Below are 26,452 nucleotides of genomic sequence, written 5' to 3' on the forward strand. Positions count from 1 at the left end.
GTTTGATGCTAATAGACCTAGACCTTGAGATGGTCTCCAAGCTTTCATAAATTTAAGGAAAATTAACCTTGTGTCCTCGCAAACAAGACCTGGACTTTCCAGACAGGACATCACCCCCTAGGCAGGGCGGTGGCTCGAGGCGCCGTTGGTTCGATTCGAATTACCAAACGGTTCGGCCAGACTCGACCCGTTTCCTTTCGTTGTTGCAATGATATTTCTTATGAACTTTGCTTCGGTACATACTCTTAGAAAGTTTCTAAGTTTACAGATTTCAATAGAAAGATTAGAAGGTACATCTTCAATCAAAAGGATAATATAGTTTTTATATCAAATCAATCTATTCAATACGTTTGATCTGCAAGCTAAAATAGTGATAATCTTTTCAAGTAACTTCAAGATTCGTGCAAACTTTTAGGGGCGTACTAAAGCAAAATTCATTTCTTATTTCTACGAGGGTTTATTTATCAGAGGCTCGCCTGTGATTATTTAAGTGCCAACAAGAAAGGCTGCTTTGCTTCCTCTCCCTCACTGAAACCTCAGAACCCTAGCTCGACAGCGATTCAAGCCCGTTCCAAACCCAAGGCGCCGAAATTAACCGAGGTGAGTGTTCTTACGGACATAATCTCGAAATTTCCCCGCAAATTTTGGTTGAGTTCGGCTCAAATTTGCGGCTTTTCTCCCGGCGTCCCTGCAGGCCATGTCGCAGTTCGACGGCGGGCTCGCCGGAGTGTACCCCGAGGAGGAGGATGACCGCCTCGCCGACCTGGCGGGGGACTCCGACTGCGAGGACGACGAGTACGTCCAATCTGTAAGTTCGCCCGCCTGCCAAGTTCTCGGGCCATGGGGTCTCGTATCCAACTTGATCCTTTATGTTGCTGATTTCGCCTTCCTGCTCGATATCTGGATGCTACTGTGTTAATTGAGTAGGCTGCTAGCTTGAGCTCAACGATTAATCTTAAGCCAAGATTATTTTGCAGATATACACTTCTTGTCAAATGCCATATTACAGTTTAGATTAATTACTTACCTGCATTTGTGGTGTTCATAGATTCCAGGGCTGCAGTTTCAGAATCGTTTTCTTTCGGTCTGACAGAATTGGATTCTGTTGTTTGTAGATTAGCAAGGCGTCAGAAGATACATCTGCGATGGATGTCCTGAAAGGGAAGGACATACAGGGAATTCCCTGGGAACGGCTGACCATCACAAGGGACGGATATAGGAAGTCCAGACTGGAAGGGTATACGAACTTTGAGAACATACCTAATTCCGGACAATTATCGGAGAAGGTATGATAGTGCTAGACAATAAGATAGATTGGTAACAGTACTCTGCGTTCCTGTTCAGTTTCTGAGGTTTTCCGTGGTGATCTTGATGCAGGTATGTACACCTGTGGAGAAAGGTCAACTCTACTACGAGTTTGCGCACAACACAAGATCGGTGAGACCGACCATTTTTCATTTTCAGGTGAGAAAATGGTAGCTTCTGGTACCATATTTTCATTGGGTCTTGCTTTGTTCATGCTAAGCAAGGAAGGGTTTTCAGACATGCTATTTGAAATAGTATGTCGGTTATTGTGTTCTTTCCTCCATGCTTGCCAATATTTGGCTGTAGTCCTGCAGAATTTATCTGTTGCAGATTTTCTTTTTTGATGTTCAGTTTTTAGAATACATGCAGAGAGAACTTTAATGTACTAAAAATAATCAACTGTTCCTATGAAAACTAGCCACTAACAAGGTCTACACATTCTCTTGAATATGCACTTCATGAAAGTGCAGAAAGGCAGTTGTAAAATTGCAATATGGCATCCCAAGTCCTAACACGGGAGCAAACATTTACAACACCTAACATGCCTTGTATCTCTTTAATATATGGTTGTACTGAGCAATCAGATGTTGTCACATAATTAATTGCCTGCTTGCTCGTATGTAATTATTAAGCTTGCTCTATCACTTTCATACAGTTGAGAAATTTAGTATGGGCAACAACAAGGCATGATGTTTATCTTATGTCACACATGTCTGTGCTTCATTGGTCACCACTGACCTCTGAGAAGCACGAAGTCATTGATCTTCAAGGACATGTTGCTCCATGCGAGGTACAAATTCCTCTTCCAAGTGTTTGATTGAACTTGCATATTTCTTACAGATCCTTATATATTTAATATTTTTTTGTTGCTTTTGACTTCAGAAGCACGAGGGGAATTTCTATGAGGGCTTTTATCGGACTCACGTTAGCACATTGGCAGTGAAGAATAACCTGCTGGTTGCTGGTGGGTTTCATGGAGAACTAATTTGCAAGGTAACTTATTTTCATTTTTAATGTTTTCTTCCATCTCTGACATCTACAACCACTTACAATGTAATTTATTGTCTGTGGAATGCAGTTTTTGGACCGTGAAGGAATAAGCTATTGTTCCAAGTCAACTCATGATGACAATGGCATTACTAATTGTCTGGAGATATTTGAGAAACCTAGGTAGGTTATATTTCTATGGACAAATTGTTCCATTGTTTCTGTGAAAATGAGCATTCATTGATCACAATCTAAAAATTATTTTTGCAGTGGTTCCGTGCATTTCCTAGCATCAAACAATGATTGTGGACTAAGAGACTTTGACATGGAGAAGTTTCAAATGTGCAATCATTTTCATTTTGATTGGGCTGTGAATGTAAGCCTCGAGCTTCATCCTTTGCACTTGTCTATATTTAGTGTTCTATTTGCTGCACTGTGTATTGTAGTTTCCTAATCAAACCTGGCACTGAAGTCAATACTCAATACTTGGTCAAAGAATGTTTATCTTCCATTAGGTGACGAGGAGGATATCAGCCTGACCTTGTTTTGCTCCTTTGTTTTCTTTGATGCAGCACACATCCTTGAGCCCTGATGGTAAAATCATTGCTATTGTGGGGGACAATCCTGATGGTGTTCTGGTTGATGCTAATTCGGGGAAAGTAAGTACAGCGCAAGGCCCAATCATCGGCTTTCAAACAACGGCATTGTAATTTACACAAGCTTTTGGTTGTTCTTTCCCGCAGATGATTCATGAGCTCAATGGTCATTTGGACTATTCGTTTGCATCGGCATGGAACCCAGACGGCCGAACATTCGCGACTGGGAACCAAGACAAGACATGCAGGATCTGGGACGCCCGTAACCTCTCCAAGTCTGTCGCTGTCCTGGGAGGCAACATGGGAGCCATAAGGTCGATCCACTATACATCTGACGGCAAGTTCCTGGCAATGGCCGAAGCTGCAGACTTCATCCACATCTTCGACGTCAGGAGCGGGTACGACAGGAAGCAGGAGCTGGACTTCTTTGGTGAGATTGCCGGCATATCGTTCAGTCCTGACACCGAGGCTCTCTTTGTCAGCGTACATGATCGCAACTATAGCAGCCTCCTCCAGTACAGTCGTCGACGGTTCTACGGGTACCTTGATTCAGCGTTGTGAATAGCTAGTGGCTGAGGTCTATAAGAGCAAGATCGCAAGTTGTAGAAAGGATGTACATATCTGTAGGTCTTGCCCTGCGCTCTGACTAAACCAAAGCTCAGCTACAAAGGTGTGGTTGCGCTGAACAAACTGACGGCCTGTTGTTATAAGTGATGTCATTACCCATACATCTCTCAGAACTCTTGCGTGCCTTCTCTTTTGTAAGCCAGCAATAGTCTAACAAACTATGCTGATCTTATCTTGCTCCCGATCAGTTTACGTTTAACGTTTACCGAAGAGCAAATACGATAGATAAGGTACAACAGGGTACTCGTGTTTCAAACAAAACAAACATGATATGAAGTGGACGAAAAGGACATGTAAAAGTGTTTTGCCGGGGGATAGAGAAATCTTGAGGCCTCCTTTGGTTCATTGGATAGGATTATCATAGGAATAAGAAACTTAGGAAATGTGATATGTATCTCAAATCCTATGAGTAGGAATAGGAAAAGAGATGTCATTTGGTTCATATCATAGGAATTTTTCATTGAATTTAGGATCATGTTTATGTTTCTTTAAAATGTGAAGGATAGGAACCAATCCAATGTAGGAACATGAATATCCATTTCTATTAACCAAAGGGCTCTAAAGAAAAAAAATCTATAAGCACCATAACCTAAAATTTCTCCAAACCAAAGAAGGCCTGGGTGTTACCATGGTGCAAGAAAAAGCAATGAAGGGTGTGGTTCGTGAGCAAGGGCTTCAAGCTAAGCTACCTAATCTCATCAGTCATGCTGAATACGAATCAAGAAAATGAGTGAAGGATACTGCCAATGAAGCGAAAGCACATGTCATCGAAAGTGACTTCTGATTGATACTCACGCGCATGTCGTCATAGAAACGTAAAAGATACCGGATTCACCATTTAATTCAGAAAAATATCCTTGTTCCTTAACATCGATAGAGAAAAAAGTCGACTATCGAATTTGAACCGATGACCCTCACATTACGGATATGACTCTACCTTGGTTTGTATTTCTTGTCCGGGATCTTGCTTTTCATGATTCTCATCTCTACAACTCGTGCTCAGAGAGGCTCTCAGAATGGGAAAGTTAACCAAGCTTTCCAGCCTAGTATTAATGACTTGCTAGACTTAGAGGCTGATAGAGCCATGGAGATGATTCGTAATATTGCAGTCGTAAAGCCTATGAATGATTCCGACATTAATGCTCTAGGGGTTGAGGCACTAGAATGACTCTGTGAGGATTTAGTACCCTCGTTTGTGTTACAGGAAGAGGACGTGGATACGGTTTCAGAGGGGTATACGCCCCCCTCCAACTAGATTTGAGCACGCAAACTGACCTCTGTTATATGGACCGAGAGGCTGGACAGGATAAGCCAAAACCAATCTGGAAGAGGAAGATATATCCTGCATCTGCTGTGCGCAGAAGCGCGAGAATTCGGGCGACAAAGAAATTTCATGATGAAAGGAAAAATTTAGAATAGCAGACATCTGATAAACATGGCGAAAAGAAGGTTCCTTGCGGAAGCATCATTAGACATAAGTTGGAATTTATTGTCTTACTTGAGCCTCGTAGGGATAATTTTATATCACAATTTCTTGGTACCTTATCGGGTGGTGTTTACTTTGATTGGCAATGTCTACCTCCAAGAGAAAGACCTGGAGAGATTTTACTTGGGGTCAAGTGCGAGTCGCTAGAAGTACGTAACGTAGTGCTGGGGGACTTTGCCGTCAAATTCAGTGTGCACTTGAAGGTTGATGGGTTCCAATGGGCGCTAGTTGTACTATATGGAGCTTCTCAATCGGAGCTCAAGCCAGACTTCCTAGCAGACCTTGCGCGGGTTTGTGGGCATGAGAGATTACTAATCCTGGTTGGAGGTGATTTTAACATTATTAGGAGGAGAGACGAAAAGTATAATGTTAACTTTGATGGCAGATGGTAATTCATGTTTAACACTATCATCAAAAGTCTAGACCTGAGAGAGATAAAAATCTCAGGCGAAAAGTTTACTTGGGCAAACACACTACCGAATCCAACTTATGAGAAGTTGGATTGAGTTCTCACCAGTATTGAATGGGAACAAAAGTTTCCTTTGGTGACAGTCCAAGCCTTACAGAGATGAATTTCCGATCACACCCCGCTGCTTGTTGACACTAGGGAAGCGACACATGCGGGAAATAGAAACGTATTTTTTGAAACTAGCATGGTTTGGGAGAGAGGGCTTCATTGACCTAATTGCCCAGGAATGGGCTAAGGCCACAGGAGGGAGGTCGAATATTGAGCGATGGCAAAATAAGATTAGGCACTTGAGGCAGTTCCCGAGGGACTGGGCTAAAAATGAAAGTGGAATTTATAAGGTGGAAAAGGATAGGCTTATACGCCTTATAAATGAACTTGATCTAAAGGCCGAATCCATTTTATTAGATGCGGATGAACGGGCATCTAAAAGGGAGGCTGAGCAGAGATTGCGAGAGCTTCTCATAGAAGAAGAGATGAAATGGGCACTTAGAGCTAAAGTGCGGCAGATCGTCCAAGGGGACAACAGTACCCAGTTTTCCCATATGATTGCAAATGGAAAACACAGAAAGAAGAAAATTTTCCAGCTTGAGCAGGATGAGGATACAACTGTAGGACACGAGAACCTAAAATTGTATATCTCTAATTATTATAAACAACTGTCTAGGGCTCCCGACGACAATTTTATGTATATGGACGAGCTCATGGTTGGGGATATTTCTCAGCTCGGGACAGACGAGAATGAGATTTTATGCACACTATTCACGGAGAAAGAGGTGTTTGAGGCCATATAATAGATGAAGAATAATAAGACGCCAGGCCTGGATGGCTTCTCAGCAGAATTTTATAAAAAGTGATGACATATCATTAAAGGTGATCTAGTGCCGATGTTCCATGACTTGTTCAGTGGCCATCTACAACTATTCCACCTAAACTTTGGGACGATAACGTTGTTGCCAAATAAGGAGGTAGTGCGTATTGAGCAGTTCCGACCAATTTGTCGACTCAATCTGAGCTTTTTTTTACTAAAGTTGGGACAAACCGACTGACGTGGATTGCACATAGTGTAGTGCAACCAACTCAGGTGACTTCCATGCCGGACAGAAAGATACTAGAGGGTGTGGTTGTCCTACATGAAACACTTCACGAGATTCACTCAAAGAAACTGGATGTGGTGGTCTTCAAAGTGGATTTTGAAAAAGTATATGATAAAGTTAAATGGCAATTCCTCCAGTAGGCCTTACGTATGAAGGGATTCGACTATTCTTGAAGGAAGCGGGTCGATTCATGTGTATGAAAAGGCAGTGTCGGGATTAAAGTGAATGATGACATAAGTCACTAATTCAAGACGCATAAGGACTAAGACAGGGGGACCCGATGTCTCCGATCTTGTTTAACATAGTAGCGGATATGTTGGCAATTTTGATAGGAAGAGCTAAAGAGGAAGGCCAAGTAGGAGGACTAGTATCACATCTAGTAGATGGTGGGGCGTCCATACTACAATACACTGATGATATCATTGTTGGGGAACGTTGCAAAAAAATTTTTTCCTACGGTTTCACCAAGATCCATCTATGAGTTCATCTAAGCAACGAGTCAAGGGAGTGAGTTTGCATCTACATACCACTTGTAGATCGCGTACGGAAGCGTTCGAGGGAGCGGTGATGATGGAGTCGTACTCGACGTGATTCAGATCACCGATGACCAAGTGCTGAACGGACAGCACCTCCGCGTTCAACACACATACGGTACGGGCGACGTCTCCTCCGTCTTGATCCAGCAAGGAGGAAGGAGAGGTTGAGGAAGACAGCTCCACCGGCAGCACGACGGCGTGATGATGGTGGAGAGGCAGTACTCCGACAGGGCTTCGCCAAGCACGTGAAGGAGGAGAGGTGTTGGGGAGGGGAGGGGCTGCGCCTTGGCTTGGGTGTGCAGCCCTCCCCTTACCCCTCTATTTATAGGGGAAGGGGCAAGGGGGGCCGGCCCCTCTAGATGGGATCTAGAGGGGGGGGGGGCGGCGACCAGGGAGGGGGAACTTGCCCCCCAAGCAAAGGGGGCGCCCCCTCTAGGGTTCTCCCCCCAACCCTAGGCGCATGGGCCCAATGGGGGGGGGCGCCCAGCCCTCCAGGGGCTGGCTCCCTGCCCCACGCGGCCCACGTGGCCCACCAAGAGGGGTGGCCCCTCCCGGTGGACCCCCGGAACCCCTCCGGTGGCCCCGGTACAATACCGATATGACCCCGAAACTTTCCGGTGTCCGTTTGACAACTTCCCATATATAAATCTTTACCTCCGGACCCTTCCGGAACTCCTCGTGACGTCCGGGATCTCATCCGAGACTCCGAACAACTTTCGGTAATCACATACAAGTCTTCCTAATAACCCTAGCGTCACCGAACCTTAAGTGTGTAGACCCTACGGGTTCGAGAGACACGCAGACATGACCGAGACGGCTCTCTGGTCAATAACCAACAGCGGGATCTGGATACCCATGTTGGCTCCCACATGCTCCTCGATGATGTCATCGGATGAACCACGATGTCGAGGATTCAATCAACCCCGTATGCAATTCCCTTTGTCGGTCGGTATGTTACTTGCCCGAGACTCGATCGTCGTTATCCCAATACCTCGTTCAGTCTCGTTACCGGCAAGTCACTTTACTCGTACCGTAATGCATGATTCCATGACCAAACACTTGGTCACTTTGAGCTCATTATGATGATGCACTACCGAGTGGGCCCAGTGATACCTCTCCGTCATACGGAGTGACAAATCCCAGTCTCGATCCGTGTCAACCCAACAGACACTTTCGGAGATACCTGTAGTGCACCTTTATAGTCACCCAGTTACGTTGAGACGTTTGGTACACCCAAAGTACTCTTACGGTATCCGGGAGTTACACGATCTCATGGTCTAAGGAAGAGATACTTGACATTGAAAAAGCTCTAGCAAAACGAACTACACGATCTTGTGCTATGCTTAGGATTGGGTCTTGTCCATCACATCATTCTCCTAATGATGTGATCCCGTTGTCAATGACATCCAATGTCCATAGTCAGGAAACCATGACTATCTGTTGACCAACGAGCTAGTCAACTAGAGGCTCACTAGGGACATGTTATGGTCTATGTATTCACACGTGTATTACGATTTCCAGATAATACAGTTATAGCATGAATAAAAGACAATTATCATGAACAAGGAAATATAATAATAACCCTTTTATTATTGCCTCTAGGGCATATTTCCAGCAGTCTCCCACTTGCACTAGAGTCAATAATCTAGTTACATTGTGATGAATCGTACACCCATAGAGTTCTGGTGTTGATCATGTTTTGCTCGCGAGAGAGGTTTAGTCAACGGATCTGCGACATTCAGATCTGTATGTACTTTGCAAATATCTATGTCTCTATCTTGAACATTTTCATGGATGGAGTTGAAACGATGCTTGATGTGCCTGGTCTTCTTGTGAAACCTGGGCTCCTTAGCAAGGGCAATAGCTCCAGTGTTGTCACAGAAGAGTTTGATCGGCCCCGACGCATTGGGTATGACTCCTAGGTCGGTGATGAACTGCTTCACCCAAATTGCTTCATGCGCTGCCTCCGAGGCTGCCATGTACTCCGCTTCACATGTAGATCCCGCCACGACGCTCTGCTTGCAGCTGCACCAGCTTACTGCTCCACCATTCAACATATACACGTATCCGGTTTGTGACTTAGAGTTATCCAGATCTATGTCGAAGCTAGCGTCGACGTAACCCTTTACGACGAGCTCTTCGTCACCTCCATAAACGAGAAACATGTCCTTTGTCCTTTTCAGGTACTTCAGGATATTCTTGACCGCTGTCCAGTGTTCCTTGCCGGGATTACTTTGGTACCTTCCTACCAAACTTATGGGAAGGTTTACATCAGGTCTGGTACACAGCATGGCATACATAATAGATCCTATGGCTGAAGCATAGGGGATGACACTCATCTCTTCTTTATCTTTGCCGTGGTCGGGCATTGAGCCGAGCTCAATCTCACACCTTGCAATACAGGCAAGAACCCCTTCTTGGACTGATCCATTTTGAACTTCTTCAAAATCTTATCAAGGTATGTGCTTTGTGAAAGACCTATGAGGCGTCTCGATCTATTTCTATAGATCTTGATGCCTAATATATAAGCAGCTTCTCCAAGGTCCTTCATTGAAAAACACTTATTCAAGTAGGCCTTAATGCTGTCCAAGAATTCTATATCATTTCCCATCAAAAGTATGTCATCTACATATAATATGAGAAATGCTACAGAGCTCCCACTCACTTTCTTGTAAACGCAGGCTTCTCCATAAGTCTGCACAAACCCAAACGCTTTGATCATCTCATCAAAGCGAATGTTCCAACTCCGAGATGCTTGCACCAGCCCATAAATGGATCGCTGGAGCTTGCATACTTTGTTAGCGTTCTTAGGATCGACAAAACCTTCCGGCTGCATCATATACAACTCTTCCTTAAGATAACCGTTAAGAAATGCCGTTTTGACGTCCATCTGCCATATCTCATAATCATAGTATGCGGCAATTGCTAACATGATTCGAACGGACTTAAGCTTCGCTACGGGAGAGAAAGTCTCATCGTAGTCAATCCCTTGAACTTGCCGATAACCCTTAGCGACAAGTCGAGCTTTATAGATGGTAATATTACCATCCGCGTCCGTCTTCTTCTTAAAGATCCATTTGTTTTCTATCGCTCGCCGATCATCGGGCAAGTCAGTCAAAGTCCATACTTTGTTTTCATACATGGATTCTATCTCGGATTTCATGGCTTCAAGCCATTTGTTGGAATCTGGGCCCGCCATCGCTTCTTCATAGTTCGAAGGTTCACCGTTGTCTAACAACATGATTTCCAGGACAGGGTTGCCGTACCATTCTGGTGCGGAACGTGTCCTTGTGGACCTACAAAGTTCAGCAGCAACTTGATCCGAAGTACCTTGATCATCATCATTACTTTCCTCTTTAGTTGGTGTAGGCATCACAGGAACATTTTCCTGAGCTGCACTACTATCCTGTTCAAGAGGTAGTACTTCATCGAGTTCTACTTTCCTCCCACTTACTTCTTTCGAGAGAAACTCTTTTTCCAGAAAGGATCCGTTCTTGGCAACAAAGATCTTGCCCTCGGATCTTAAGTAGAAGGTATACCCAATGGTTTCCTTAGGGTATCTTATGAAGATGCATTTTTCTGACTTGGGTTCGAGCTTTTCAGGTTGAAGTTTCTTGACATAAGCATCGCATCCCCAAACTTTTAGAAACGACAGCTTAGGTTTCTTCCCAAACCATAATTCATACGGTGTCGTCTCAACGGATTTAGACGGTGCCCTATTTAAAGTGAATGTAGTTGTCTCTAAAGCGTATCCCCAAAATGATAGTGGTAAATCGGTAAGAGACATCATAGACCGCACCATATCCAATAGAGTGCGATTACGACGTTGGGACACACCGTTACGCTGAGGTGTTCCAGGCGGCGTGAGTTGTGAAATGATTCCACATTTCCTTAAGTGTGTACCAAATTCGTGACTTAAGTATTCTCCTCCACGATCTGATCGTAGGAATTTTATCTTTCGGTCACGTTGATTCTCTACCTCATTCTGAAATTCCTTAAACTTTTCAAAGGTCTCAGACTTATGTTTCATCAAGTAGACATATCCATATCTACTCAAGTCATCAGTGAGAGTGAGAACATAACGATACCCTCCGCGAGCCTCAACGCTCATTGAACCGCACACATCGGTATGTATGATTTCCAACAAGTTGGTTGCTCGCTCCATTGTTCCGGAGAACGGAGTCTTGGTCATCTTGCCCATGAGGCATGGTTCGCATGTGTCAAATGATTCATAATCGAGAGATTCCAAAAGTCCATCAGCATGGAGCTTCTTCATGCGCTTGACACCAATGTGACCAAGGCGGCAGTGCCACAAGTATGTGGGACTATCGTTATCAACTTTACATCTTTTGGCATTCACGCTATGAATATGTGTAACATTACGCTCGAGATTCATTAAGAATAAACCGTTGACCATAGGGGCATGACCATAAAACATATCTCTCATATAAATAGAACAACCATTATTCTCGGATTTAAATGAGTAGCCATCTCGTATCAAACGAGATCCAGATACAATGTTCATGCTCAAACTTGGCACCAAATAACAATTATTAAGGTTCATAACTAATCCCGTAGGTAAATGTAGAGGTAGCGTGCCGACGGCGATCACATCGACCTTGGAACCGTTCCCGACGCGCATCGTCACCTCATCCTTCGCCAGTCTCCGCTTATTTCACAGCTCCTGCTGTGAGTTACAAATATGAGCAATGGCACCGGTATCAAATACCCAGGAGCTACTACGAGTACTGGTAAGGTACACATCAATTACATGTATATCAAATATACCTTTAGTGTTGTCGGCCTTCTTATCCGCTAAGTATTTGGGGCAGTTCCGCTTCCAGTGACCCTTCCCCTTGCAATAAAAGCACTCAGTCTCGGGCTTGGGTCCATTCTTTGACTTCTTCCCGGCAACTGGCTTACCGGGCGCGGCAACATCTTTGCCGTCCTTCTTGAAGTTCTTCTTACCCTTGCCCTTCTTAAACTTAGTGGTCTTATTGACCATCAACACTTGATGTTCTTTCTTGATTTCAACCTCTTTCGACTTCATCATTGAAAATACTTCAGGAATGGTCTTCACTATCCCCTGCATATTGTAGTTCATCACGAAGCTCTTGTAGCTTGGTGGGAGCGACTGAAGGATTCTGTCAATGACCACCTCGTCCGGGAGGTTAATGTCCAGCTGGGACAGGCGGCTGTGCAACCCAGACATTTTGAGTATGTGCTCACTGACAGAACTGTTTTCCTCCATCTTACAACTATAGAACTTGTCGGAGACTTCATATCTCTCGATCCGGGCATGAGCTTGGAAAACTAGTTTCAGCTCTTCGAACATCTCATATGCTCCGTGTCGCTCAAAACGCTTTTGGAGCCCCGGTTCTAAGCTATAAAGCATGCCGCACTGAACGAGGGAGTAATCATCAGTACATGTCTGCCAAACGTTCAAATCGTCTTGCAGTGCTGAGAGAGCAGGTGGGTCACCTAACGGTGCTTCTAGGACATATGCTTTCTTGGCAGCTATGAGGATGATCCTCAGGTTCCGGACCCAGTCCGTATAGTTGCTGCCATCATCTTTCAGCTTGGTTTTCTCTAGGAACGCGTTGAAGTTCATGTTGACATGAGCGTTGGCCATTTGATCTACAAGACATATTTGCAAAGGTTTTAGACTAAGTTCATGATAATTAAGTTCATCTAATCAAATTATTGAATGAACTCCCACTCAGATTAGACATCCATCTAGTCATCTAAGTGTTACACGATCCGAGTCGACTAGGCCGTGTCCGATCATCACGTGAGACGGACTAGTCATCATCGGTGAACATTCTCATGTTGATCGTATCTTCCATACGACTCGTGTTCGACCTTTCGGTCTCCGTGTTCCGAGGCCATGTCTGTACATGCTAGGCTCGTCAAGTTACCCCTAAGTGTTTTGCATGTGTAAAACTGTCTTACACCCGTTGTATGTGAACGTAAGGATCTATCACACCCGATCATCACGTGGTGCTTCGAAACGACGAACTTTAGCAACGGTGCACAGTTAGGGGGGAACACTTCTTGAAATTGTTTTAAGGGATCATCTTATTTACTACCGTCGTTCTAAGTAAACAAGATGCATAAACATAATAAACATCACATGCAATTATATAGTAGTGACATGATATGGCCAATATCATATAGCTCCATTGATCTTCATCTTCGGGGCTCCATGATCATCTTGTCACCGGCATGACACCATGATCTCCATCATCATGATCTCCATCATCGTGTCTTCATGAAGTTGTAACGCCAACGACTACTTCTACTTCTATGGCTAACGCGTTTAGCAATAAAGTAAAGTAATTTACATGGCGTTCTTCAATGACACGCAGGTCATACAAAAATAAAGACAACTCCTATGGCTCCTGCCGGTTGTCATACTCATCGACATGCAAGTCGTGATTCCTATTACATGAACATGATCTCATACATCACATAATATCATTCATCATTCATCACAACTTCTGGCCATATCACATCACATGACAATTGCTGCAAAAACAAGTTAGACATCCTCTAATTGTTGTTGCATCTTTTACGTGGCTGCAATTGGGTTCTAGCAAGAACGGTTTCTTACCTACGAATAACCACAAAGTGATTTTGTCAACTTCTATTTACCCTTCATAAGGACCCTTTTCATCGAATCCGCTCCAACTAAAGTGGGAGAGACAGACACCCGCCAGCCACCTTATGCAACTAGTGCATGTTAGTCGGTGGAACCGGTCTCACGTAAGCGTACGTGTAAGGTTGGTCCGGGCCGCTTCATCCCACAATACCGCTGAAGCAAGATAAGACTAGTAGCGGCAAGCAAGTTGACAAGATCTACGTCCACAACAAAATTGTGTTCTACTCGTGCAATAAAGAACTACGCATAGACCTAGCTCATGATGCCACTGTTGGGGAACGTTGCAGAAAATTAAAATTTTTCCTACGGTTTCACCAAGATCCATCTATGAGTTCATCTAAGAAACGAGTCAAGGGAGTGAGTTTGCATCTACATACCACTTGTAGATCGCGTACGGAAGCGTTCGAGGGAGCGGTGATGATGGAGTCGTACTCGACGTGATTCAGATCACCGATGACCAATTGCTGAACGGACAGCACCTCCGCGTTCAACACACGTACGGTACGGGCGACGTCTCCTCTGTCTTGATCCAGCAAGGAGGAAGGAGAGGTTGAGGAAGACAGCTCCACTGGCAGCACGACGGCGTGATGATGGTGGAGAGGCAGTACTCCGACAGGGCTTCGCCAAGCACGTGGAGGAGGAGAGGTGTTGGGGAGGGGAGGGGCTGCGCCTTGGCTTGGGTGTGCAGCCCTCCCCTCACCCCTCTATTTATAGGGGAAGGGGCAAGGGGGCCGGCCCCTCTAGATGGGATCTAGAGGGGGGGCGGCGGCCAGGAAGGGGGAACTTGCCCCCCAAGCAAAGGGGGCGCCCCCTCTAGGGTTCTCCCCCCAACCCTAGGCGCATGGGCCCAAGGGGGGGGCGCCCAGCCCTCCAGGGGCTGGCTCCCTGCCCCACGCGGCCCACGTGGCCCACCAAGAGGGGTGGCCCCTCCCGGTGGACCCCCGGAACCCCTCCGGTGGCCCCGGTACAATACCGATATGACCCCGAAACTTTCCGGTGTCCGTTTGACAACTTCCCATATATAAATCTTTACCTTCGGACCCTTCCGGAACTCCTCGTGACGTCCGGGATCTCATCCGAGACTCCGAACAACTTTCGGTAATCACATACAAGTCTTCCTAATAACCCTAGCGTCACCGAACCTTAAGTGTGTAGACCCTACGGGTTCGGGAGACACGCAGACATGACCGAGACGGCTCTCTGGTCAATAACCAACAGCGGGATCTGGATACCCATGTTGGCTCCCACATGCTCCTCGATGATGTCATCGGATGAACCACGATGTCGAGGATTCAATCAACCCCGTATGCAATTCCCTTTGTCGGTCGGTATGTTACTTGCCCGAGACTCGATCGTCGGTATCCCAATACCTCGTTCAGTCTCGTTATCGGCAAGTCACTTTACTCGTACCGTAATGCATGATCCCATGACCAAACACTTGGTCACTTTGAGCTCATTATGATGATGCACTACCGAGTGGGCCCAGTGATACCTCTCCGTCATACGGAGTGACAAATCCCAGTCTCGATCCGTGTCAACCCAACAGACACTTTCGGAGATACCTGTAGTGCACCTTTATAGTCACCCAGTTACGTTGAGACGTTTGGTACACCCAAAGTACTCTTACGGTATCCGGGAGTTACACGATCTCATGGTCTAAGGAAGAGATACTTGACATTGAAAAAGCTCTAGCAAAACGAACTACACGATCTTGTGCTATGCTTAGGATTGGGTCTTGTCCATCACATCATTCTCCTAATGATGTGATCCCGTTGTCAATGACATCCAATGTCCATAGTCAGGAAACCATGACTATCTGTTGACCAACGAGCTAGTCAACTAGAGGCTCACTAGGGACATGTTATGGTCTATGTATTCACACGTGTATTACGATTTCCGGATAATACAGTTATAGCATGAATAAAAGACAATTATCATGAACAAGGAAATATAATAATAACCCTTTTATTATTGCCTCTAGGGCATATTTCCAACAATCATTATTTTCATGAAACATGATTTGGCAAAGGCCAGAAATATGAAGCTTGTGTTATGCCTATTCGAACAATTATCGGGTTTGAAGATTTTTAACAAAAGTGAATTATTTCGTTTTGGGAGAGCCAAAGAGGAACAAACTGCTTATAAACAACTGTTCAGATGTGATTGAAGATCTTGACCAGGTTATAAACAACTGTTCACCATCTCAAGCTATCTAACAAGGAGTGGAAGTGTATTGAAGATCGATTTGAAAATAAACTAAGTTGTTGAAAGGATAAGCTTAAGTCATAGGTTAGTACTAATAAATTCAGTGCTCACTAGTATGCCGATGTTCCTTTTGTCCTTCTTGGAAGTACCTGTAGGGGTACAGAAAAGGTTGGACTTTTATCAAACTCAATTCTTTTGGCAGAGTGATGAAATAAAGAGGAGATACAGGTTTACTAGATGGACATCATTTGTAGGCCGAAGGACTGGGGTGGTCTTGGGATTGAGAATTTAGAGGTAAAGAATAAATGTCTACTCAGTAAATAGTTGTACAAGCTTTCTGTTGAGACCGAAGACACATGGGTACAAATTTTATGTAATAAGTATCTATAATCTAAGACCTTGACCAGGTTATCGTTAGACCCAATGATTCACCTTTTTGGAAGGGGTTGATGAGAACAAAAGCAACTTTCTTCCATAAAACTAAATTCATCATTGGAAATGATAATTTGACAAGATTTTGGAAGGATACATGGTTAGGGGAGACACCTTTAGCCACACAATATCCGTCTCTCTGTAACATTGTACATCGTAAGGAGGCTTATGTTGCTACAATATTACAGTCAAATCCTCTAAATATTCAATTCCAGAGATCTTTGGTAGGAGATTGATGGGACGCACGGCCACATCTAGTCAGAAGGTTGATAGATGTTCACCTCTCATATGAGTCTGATAGTATTCATTGGAGATTAACTATGAATGGCATCTTCTTCAGTGGTATCTATGTATATGGACCTAATTGATTCTGATAGGTTTCCTAAATCGATACACATTTGGAAGATCAAGGTCACGTTAAGAATCAAAGTCTTCATGTGGTTTGTTCGCAAGGAGGTGGTTCTGACTAAGGATAACTTGGTACAACGTAATCGGGAGGGTAGCCAAAGGTGTAGCTTTTGTGATCAAGATGAAACCATCAAACACCTCTTTCTCGATTGTCCGTTGGCCAAACTATTATGGTGTTCAGTTCATATAGCCTTTAATATCACCCCTTCAAATAGTATTCACGCGTTATTTGAGACGTGGCTAAATGAAGTATATACAAATATTGCGAGACATATTCAGATAGGAGTATGTGTATTACTTTGGGCTATATGAAACTGTAGAAAATGATATGGTTCTTAATAGATAAACTCATGTAATTTTTTTTGCAGCTTATCTACAGGGCCACTGCTTGGATTCATACGTGGTTTTTACTCACTCTTATGGAAGACAGAAAGCCTTTGGTTACTGGATCTACCCGATAAAAGATGGTAACTCAAGATATGTACAATATGTTTGGATGGCGGTCCAATAATAGAATAGATGGGTGTTTAGTCATCTAGTCCTATTTTTGCCGGTTGCGGCATATTTTACTTTGTTTATTATTTTTCAGCTATAAGCAAGCTTCTGAATCATAGACTTTTCAGATACTTTAATTAATAAAGGGGTTGTATACATCATTCTACTGTAGAGGCCAGTAATCCTCTTTTTCCTTAAAAAAAAGTATCCTGCCTAGTTTAGATAAAGCACACCGATCATACCAGACGCAGCCCCATCATCTATATCTATAATCTATAACAATATAAAAAGACCCAAAGGGGCAGATTCAATTAATCTCGGCCATCAAATCATGTCAATCCAACGACCTAGATTCCTTCAATATCGAGCGCTCACACGTTTAGCGTGCAGTTAATTTCATGCCAAATATAGTGCTAATCATATAATAACACGCAAATAATATCCTACTTAATATCCGTATGCACTTAATATACTTCCAAATTAACATGCATTGCATGTACACATTAACTAGTTGTATATAACATAGCATAGCAGAGTTTTAGCCAATTGTCAAACATTAACCATTTCCAATAAAACTCAGTACACAAACTTTCCGAGTAGAAGGTTCTCAGTGATTAGCTGATGATAGCAGCTCTTATTCCACTTACGCAGAAAATCTTGGACCATCAGATACAGGAACCAGAAAGAAAGGAAGCTTAGTTACAAACGAAATTTGAAACTTTTGCTGGCAAGTTTACACAAGGATTCCTTGTCTGGTATATTCTTCTAAGCTTAACTAATGACCAGGTACAACTTCTGGTACTTCTAACTTCTAAGCTCACGTAGGTACTAACTCGGTCGAGGATGGCGAGAGGCGCATAACATAGATGCCTACGGCAATAAGCAGCAGTATAAACTGGCTGAAACATAAGAGTGACGCGGTGCTTGTTCTAGACTGCAGCTGCAAGATCTCTGCACTCGCAGAGAGCTCTTTGCATTGCGCCTCCAGCTTCTCCACCATCTCCCCTAGTATTGCTGCTCGGTTCTCGGCACTACGCAGTTTGAGTTCGAGCTCCTTGTAGTCACCAAGCAGACATTTCTGCTCCTCGCAGAGAGCTTTCCGATCCTCGGCAACGAGGGTCCAGGTTTGAGAGGCTCTTGTCAGGATGATAAACTGAATCTCCGCTTCCATCTTCTCCTGGAGCAGTTGATCAACATCCGGCTGCAACAGCTGGTTGTTAGCACTCTGAATTGCACTTCTCCATGCCCTCGTCCGGCTGAGAGCTTCTAGTTCAAGTATTCTTGAATCCTTCTCCTTGATCAGTGCTGATGCTTGTTCCATCCTTGACTCAAGATCCTTTCTCTTTTCATTTGCTTCTTCAACAGATTCCTCAATGTGGAGCGAGTTGCTCCATTCATCATTGCGTGCATCAAGATCATCGGTGGATTCTTTCCCGATCACCACAAAGTTCCGTATCTCTGCAATATGAATAGAAGCAATGATTACTTGAAAACCAAGGCATAAAATGGTAAACCATATCACGATCGTACTGATTGTGTCATGTTAGGAACCCGATCTATTCACTAACTGGATTAGAGATTACAGAGTAGCACACCGATACACTTCTCTGGAGCAGTTCGCTTGGAAAGAAAGAAAGAAGAAAGGGGAACAAGATGCCAGCCGTGCCGTTTGCCGTGATCCCAGCCAGGATGGTCTTCTCTCTGGTTGAGCCAGCTTATATAGCGTTCAACCACTCTGGGCCCACGAAGCGGCGGCTTGGGTGCTTGATCCTAGGTGGCCTGGCGATGACGCGCTCCCTCTTCTGATTGGTGGCCTGTGGCTGATCTGTTGCTGCCTCGTCAGCGTTGTGGTTGCCCCGAGCTGCATTTGTAGTTGGGACGCTGACATCCCCTACCCCTTGAGAGCATGCTTGTCCCCAAGCTGCTACGACAGGATAGCGAGCTTTAAGTGCGAGTGCGTCCTCCCATGTAGCATCCAGGAGCTCCGAATCAGACCAACGCACCAGATACTGCTCGCGTCGTCCGGTGGGAGTCTGTCGCCAGCGTCTGTCGAGCATCTCAACGGGAACCAACTCTGCAGATCGAGGTACAGGCAATTTGTCAGAGGAGTCTGTACCTGGTGCGAGAACTTGCCGCAACTGAGATACATGGAACACCGGGTGGATCTTGGATTCTGGTGGCAGCTCCAGCTCATATGCGACTGGGTTAACCTTGCCGATCACCTTGTAGGGGCCAAAATACTTGAAGGCAAGCTTGTGGTTGGCTCGGCGGTGAACTGATGATTGCACATATGGTTGTAACTTGACGAAGACCGCATCCCCCACAGTGAATTCTCTGTCTGTGCGCTTTTTGTCTGCTTGCACCTTCATGATGTGGCGAGCCCGGTGCAGATGTTGCCGAAGAACCTGCTGCATTGTTTTCCTTTCCTCCAACCAGTCCTTCAGGGCAGGGATTGTGCAAGTTGATGCTGCCTCGATCCCCCAATGCCTGGGTTCATGCCCATACAGCGCGTGAAAGGGTGACATGTCCAGAGCAGAATGGTGACTAGAGTTGTACCAGAATTCTGCGAGAGAAAGGAATTGGCTCCAGTGATTTGGGCATGCATGGATGAAACATCTTAGGTAAATCTCAAGACATTGGTTTACCCTCTCCGATTGACCGTCTGTCTGGGGGTGGTACGGAGTGCTCATGTTGAGCTCTGAGCCGATAATGGAGAAAAGTTCACGCCAAAACTTGCTAGTGAAGACAGGGTCCCGATCTGAGATAATGGCTTTCGGTAGACCGTGGAGCTTGTAAACGTTATCCAGGTATGACCGGGCTACTTTGGCTGCTGTGAATGGATGTTGGAGAGGCAGAAAATGAGCATATCTCGTGAATTTGTCCACTACGACCAAAATGCAGTTTGCTTTGCCCGATTGCGGAAGGCCATCGATGAAATCCATAGTAACAACTTGCCAAGCACCTTCAGGCAGCGGGATGGGCTCGAGCAGACCTGGGTATCTGACCCTCTCTGGTTTAGCCTGTTGGCAGATCACACAGCTCTGAACATATTGCCTGATGATCTCCTTCATTTTGGGCCAAGCAAACAGTCGCCTCAAACGCCTGTAGGTCACAGGGAAGCCTGAGTGACCACCTACCGTACTGTCATGGAAGGCACGAAGGATTTTCTGTTGGACAGCAGGCGAGCCGCCGAGCCACAGTCTGTTTCTGAAGTATAACAGCCCTTCTAAGACAGAGAAACGACCCTTGGGATCCTTCTGTTTGGAGAATTGTTCAAGTAGCTTCTTGGCGTGATTGTTATCGCTGTAGCTTGCTCTGACTTCGTCTACCCAAGCTGGTTGACAGACTGAGACAGCCAAAGCGCTCTCTTGCGCGTGATTGCGTCTAGACAGTGCATCCGCCGCATTGTTAGTGCTGCCCTGCCTGTAGGAAATTTTGTACCGTAGTCCTAGCAATTTGGTAAATGCCTTTTGCTGCCATACTGTAGATAGACGTTGGTCGTCGAGGTGGACCAAACTGCGCTGATCCGTGCGGATCAAGAATTCATCGTGTTGTTAATTCATCGTGTTGTAAGTACGGTCGCCATTGTTCCACTGCCATGAGGATGGCCAAACATTCTTTTTCATATGTCGACAGACCCCGGTGTTTAGGAGCGAGCGGCTTGCTCATGTAAGCGATTGGATGTCCACCTTGTTGCAAAACTGCCCCCACGCCGTAATCACACGCATCCGTGTCGATGGCAAACTGTTTGGTGAAGTCCGGAAGCTGCAAAACTGGTGCTGATACTAGGCTTTGCTGCAGGAGTGTGAATGCCTTGGCAGTTTCTGCCGTCCAGACAAATGGGTGGCTCTTCTTGAGTAGATTGAAAAGGGGTCACGCAATGATGCCGAAATGCTTGACAAATTTTCGGTAGTAACCAGCCAATCCTAGGAAGCTTCGCACTTCCTTGCTGTTGCGTGGAGTAGGCCAAGTCTTGATAGTTTCAATCTTGCTCGGGTCTGTGGAGACGCCATGTTCATCGATCACATGCCCTAGGTAGGCGATCCTGCGCTGACCAAAGGCACACTTGGACTGTTTCACATGCCACTGGTCTCGACGGAGCAACTGCATCACTTGCTTCAGGTCCTTTACATGCTGCTCCAGAGTCTTACTGAAAACCAAGATGTCGTCGAAGAACAGGATTACACAGACTCTCAACAGAGGTTGTAGTGTGCAGGTTATGGCTCCGAGGAAGGTGGGAGGTCCAGCTGCTAACCCAAATGACAAGACGAGGAACTCCCAATGCCCAGAGTGTGTGGTGAATGCAGTTTTGTACTCCTCGCCTTCTGCTAGACGTATTTGATGGTAGCCTGCGCGCAAATCCAACTTAGAAAACCATTTGGCGCCTACCAATTCGTCGAGCAGCTCATCAATAATTGGCACTGGGTATTTGCTGACAATTGTCATGGCGTTCAAGCATCTATAATCCACACACAATCGCCATGTGCCGTCTTTCTTCTTAACCAATAGTGCTGGTGAGGAGAAGGGGCTTGTACTTTCTCTGATGACGCCGGCATCCAACAGTTCCTTGACCTGACGCTCAATTTCGTTCTTGAGTTCCGGTTTGTGACGATACGGTCGCATGTTGACAGGCTGAGCCCCCTCCATGAGTGGAATGCGATGATCGCAAGCACGCCTCGGAGGTAGTCCCTTGGGAGCTTCAAAAACATCTGTGTACTGCTCCAATACTCTGAGTATTTCCACTGGTATTGCATCCTCTTGGGCACCGGTTTCGCTCACCGCATTCAAGTGAACCACATAAGCTACCGAGCCCTGCTTACACGCTGACATCAGTCCATGGGAAGAAATCACAGAACACTGCTGATGATTGTTGGACACTGCTTGCAGATCAACTGAACCACGAGGAGTGGTGACTGTCATGTGTTGTGCCTCCCAGTCTATATGCATGGGGCTGTGTTTGCGGAGCCAATCCATTCCCAGAATAGCGTCATACACTCCCAGTGAAATCAATTTGAAGTCTGTAACAAACTGATGGCCCTGCGATGTCCATGAGCAATGAGGGATGAAACTGTCACAGTGCAAGAGTGCTCCATCCGCAACCTTAACCCTGCAGGTCTTGGCCATTTTGCAGACCCCCAATAACTTGGCAGCGATGCGGTGATCCACGAACGAGGCCGAGCTACCGGAGTCCACCAACAGAGATACTTCTCTGCCCTGTATCCAGGCATGCAGCTGCAAGACGCCGGGGCCTGGGGATCCATCGACAGCTTGCTTGGATATAGTACAGAGGTTGTCTTCTTCATATTCAGTAGGATTCTGTTGGTGATCTCCGAGTTCCTCTTCTGCCGTAAATAGAGCCAGCAGTTCCTCTACTACATGCATCTGGACAGTAGGAGGGCATGTATGATCTTTGCCCCACCTCTCACCACATTTGTAGCAGAGACCACGAGCACGTCGGAACGCTCGGAGTGCACTGATTTTGCTTGCATCTGCACTAGCACGCGCGGCATCCGTGCCGCGGCGATCTTCAGCCATAGGTGTCGGTGTCGGAGGGCGGCTGAAGAAGGAGGGTGTGGACGGTGCGCTGGATGTCGATGCTCGCTGCACGCTTGGGGTCGATTTGCCCTTGTGCTGGTACAGCAATGCTTCGCCGTCGGCCACTTCCTCCTGAAGCAAGGCCAGCGAACAGGCTGTATCCAAGTCCGGTGGTCGCTGAATTAGCACCACCGCGCGAATATCCGGTCGCAGCCCCTCAATGAATCATGTAAGGAAGAAATATGGATGAGTTAGTTCAGAGTAGGAAATCATGTGATTCATCAACGTCTCAAATTTCTCAATGAAATCAGCAACCGAATTAGTCTGACGAATAGCATAGAACTGTCGGATCAAGAGCTGATGCTTGTCCCGACCGAAACGAGTGCACAACAGAGCAGTAAATGACTCCCAATTCAGCCCAGCGATTTTGCGTTGCATTGACTGCAACCAAATTGCAGCAGGGCCAGAGAAGTTCAAACTTGCCATGGGCACCCAGTAAGAGTCACGAACACTGAACATCTGAAAGTATTGTTCAGCAAGTGTCTTCCATAGTTGGGGATTTTCACCGGCAAACACAGGGAATGCCATCGGTGGTGGTGATTGCCCCATAGACGCAAGTACTTGAGACGATAAGGGAGATGAGGTTTGCGACGGGATTAGGGCCGTACCCGTGACCGGGGAAGCCGCCGGTGACTCAGGGGTCACCGTCGGAGATCCCCCGGGGTGCAGTGGCGCGCCGTGGTAGGGTTGCCCGTGGATCTCGCGCGTGACCGGCGAAGGGGTCGCCAGTAGCGTCGATCCGGTTGATGAGGACGGTGGAGGTGACGCGGCCTGAAGCGCCGCGACCGACTGCTCCAACTGGGCGAAGCGCGCCTCCAGCTCCGGCTTCCAGTTGACCAGAGAGTCGATCCGCGCCGTCTGGGTCGCCAGCGCCTGCAGGATGGCGTTGTTGTCTTCTGCTTGTTTGCGGGCGCGAGTGGCGGCCTCTTCGCTCATCTTGTCGAGATATGACTTCAGCGCTGGATCCATGGTGGCGACTAGCTGCTCACGCACTTGCTTCTGTCGGCGGGTTTCCAGGACGGCGAATTGACCGGCGGCGGTGGTGATGAAGGGTGGTGGGTGGCTAGCTGATACCACGATGTTAGGAACCCGATCTATTCACTAACTGGATTAGAGATTACAGAGTAGCACACCGATACACTTCTCTGGAGCAGTTCGCTTGGAAAGAAAGAAAGAAGAAAGGGGAACAAGATGCCAGCCGTGCCGTTTGCCGTGATCCCAGCCAGGATGGTCTTCTCTCTGGTTGAGCCAGCTTATATAGCGTTCAACCACTCTGGGCCCACGAAGCGGCGGCTTGGGTGCTTGATCCTAGGTGGCCTGGCGTCATCCCTCTTCTGATTGGTGGCCTGTGGCTGATCTGTTGCTGCCTCGTCAGCGTTGTGGTTGCCCCGAGCTGCATTTGTAGTTGGGACGCTGACATGTCAGTACAAACCATGCAATGACACAGAACTGGAAATGGACTGACGTGGCGTTTCAAGACAAGCCTCAGAGCAGTTGCTCGAAACATGGTTAGCAGACAGCCAATTTGTACTTACAACAAGGAATCTTCACTGATCATTTATCGGATAATGCCAACTGAATGTCACAGTAGACCACAAGTTTCTACAGGGTGAAAATTCCAATGATTTGGTCATGTCAAACATAATCAACTACTTCAGCCATATAATTGAAACACTAACCATTTATAATTAATGAGTTTAAGCTAATTCAACTTCTGATGTAGAAAAATAAATGTTCCTAGATTGCATTATTGAATGAACCAGATTTATGACCAAATAGATAATTTTATACTGAGTAGAATTAGAAGTAACAGGACTTCCCAACCAATATCATTTCAAAAGTAGCAAATAACAATATCAAGATAACCGAGCAATTACTTTTATTGCTCAAGCATCAGGAAATGTATGGCAGTTTGATCTTACACTTCTTACAAAATGCAGTAAGAACAAATGCATCAACAAAAGCACTGGTTTGTACAAACAGTTGGCATGCCACATTTGGATGGTGAATAAAGATAAGTTGGGTGAGAATTCAGCCATACCATTCTCAAGAGCTTCCTGCGTTCTCTGAAGTAACAAAATAGATTCCGCATATGGGTTAGCACATGAGTTCATCTCTAATCCGATCTCGCCCTTCCCAACAACACCCCCCTCTTCACATGTGTCCTCAACATCAGCATCACCAGAATCACCATTTCCCCCACCCAATTTTCCCACCACATTACTGCCACTCTGCCTGCAGTAACCTCCAGCTGTTGATCGCATCTCATCGCTTGGCTGCCCTTCATCGCTGTGGTCATCACCATCAGAAAGTTCCTTGTGGATGTCATTGCCGATGCTGCCGACCCCCTGTTTCCGGCCGTGGATGGCATTAGAGCTGCGGCGGTCGGACTCGACGCTCGAACGAGAGTTATCGGCCTTGGCCTTGGCCACGGAGAAGGCTGTGTGAGCGCTCTGCCTGTCGGCTCGCGCGCGCGCGGTCCGGTGATTCTTCCCGTGGATGGAGGTGGCGGTGTGAGCACGCAGCCTGTCTCGCTCGCGCGGGAAGTCGTGGCGCGGGGCGCTCGCGGCGGTGGAGGACTTGCTGCTCCGGTCCTCGCTGTTGTCGGAGTCAGCGCCGCCTGCGCCGACCGAGAAGCCGACGGAGCAGACGAGCAGGCCGAGATCCGGGTCCAGCTTCGCTGGCGCTGGCGCCGGCGCCTGCTCCAGTGGGACGAAGCGGGACTCGACGGAAGCGGTGGAGCTCTCCGCCTTCTCGACGGCCACCTCGTGCTTCCCCTTGGGGGGCGCGGCGGGGCCGAGGGGCAGCCGGCGCTTGTGGAGCTGTGCCGCGTCGTCATCTGCACCACCTCTGCCACCAGCGTCGGTGGCGGGGGCAGCGGGGCCTTCCGCGCGGTGCTCCCGCTGGATACGGCGCCACCGACGGAGCCCGCGGCCTTTGGTCCTGGCCTCCGGAGGCGCCTCCGCGGCCAGGGACTCGGCGGAGGACTCGACGGCGCCGTTCGCCATGCGGTCCATGTCGGTCGCGGTGACTGCCATCTCAGAGGAATGGACACGTCGCAGGGCTAGGCGGAAGGCACGAGGCGTTGGGATCGGGGTACATGGCTGCGCTGGAGCGGTGGTTCCTTCCACGGATTTTTTTTTTGAAGAAACCAGCTTTTGGCTGGTGTTTCATTGATTTAGCAGAAGAGAGCGACAGAGTAGTTCCGATCAAGTGATCGTATGAATGTGGAGAAAAGTACAACAGGTGACTGGGAGCACTGAGCTCCTAGTCGGGTGTGGCTATGGCGATATCTCACGTCATGTCCCCGAAGGGCTGCTCTATGCATTTGGCCCCTGCCAAGCGCCATTGTTCCATGTCTCGGCGGCATGCCTCGATGATGTGGCGCTCGTTGGCTTGTTTTCCTCTGAAGACGCAGGAGTTTCTCTCCAACCATATGTGCCACAAGATGAGGGCCAACAGCGACTTGATACCCTCTCGGTTTCCCGGGGCTGCAGCGGTGATGATCCTTTCGGCGCAGCCCGTCGTCGTGGTCTCGCTGCTCCATCCAGCAGGA

At 46.7% G+C, this 26,452-nt stretch overlaps 2 protein-coding genes across 2 annotated transcripts; one reads left to right on the top strand and one right to left on the bottom strand.

Moving 5' to 3' along the window:
- Nucleotides 1-469: 469 nt before the first annotated feature.
- On the top strand, nt 470-3,635 carry LOC119338005 (uncharacterized WD repeat-containing protein C2A9.03-like). Its single transcript, XM_037610294.1, has 10 exons — nt 470-600; nt 695-808; nt 1,116-1,286; nt 1,378-1,464; nt 1,961-2,095; nt 2,188-2,298; nt 2,384-2,475; nt 2,563-2,668; nt 2,865-2,951; nt 3,036-3,635. Exons 2-10 carry the CDS (start codon nt 698-700, stop codon nt 3,447-3,449), a joined length of 1,314 nt encoding a protein of 437 aa, XP_037466191.1. The 5' UTR covers nt 470-600; nt 695-697; the 3' UTR covers nt 3,450-3,635.
- Nucleotides 3,636-17,897: 14,262 nt separating this feature from the next.
- LOC119335499 (WPP domain-interacting protein 3-like) lies at nt 17,898-26,109 on the bottom strand. Its single transcript, XM_037607619.1, has 2 exons — nt 24,938-26,109; nt 17,898-18,759 (listed from the first exon to the last, which is right to left on the bottom strand). The coding sequence occupies exons 1-2, from the start codon at nt 25,932-25,934 to the stop codon at nt 18,119-18,121; spliced, it is 1,638 nt and encodes a 545-aa protein (XP_037463516.1). The 5' UTR covers nt 25,935-26,109; the 3' UTR covers nt 17,898-18,118.
- Between the last annotated feature and the right edge of the window lie 343 nt (nt 26,110-26,452).

Source organism: Triticum dicoccoides, chromosome 7B, assembly GCF_002162155.2.
Source record: "Triticum dicoccoides isolate Atlit2015 ecotype Zavitan chromosome 7B, WEW_v2.0, whole genome shotgun sequence".
Classification (NCBI taxonomy): Eukaryota; Viridiplantae; Streptophyta; class Magnoliopsida; order Poales; family Poaceae; genus Triticum; species Triticum dicoccoides.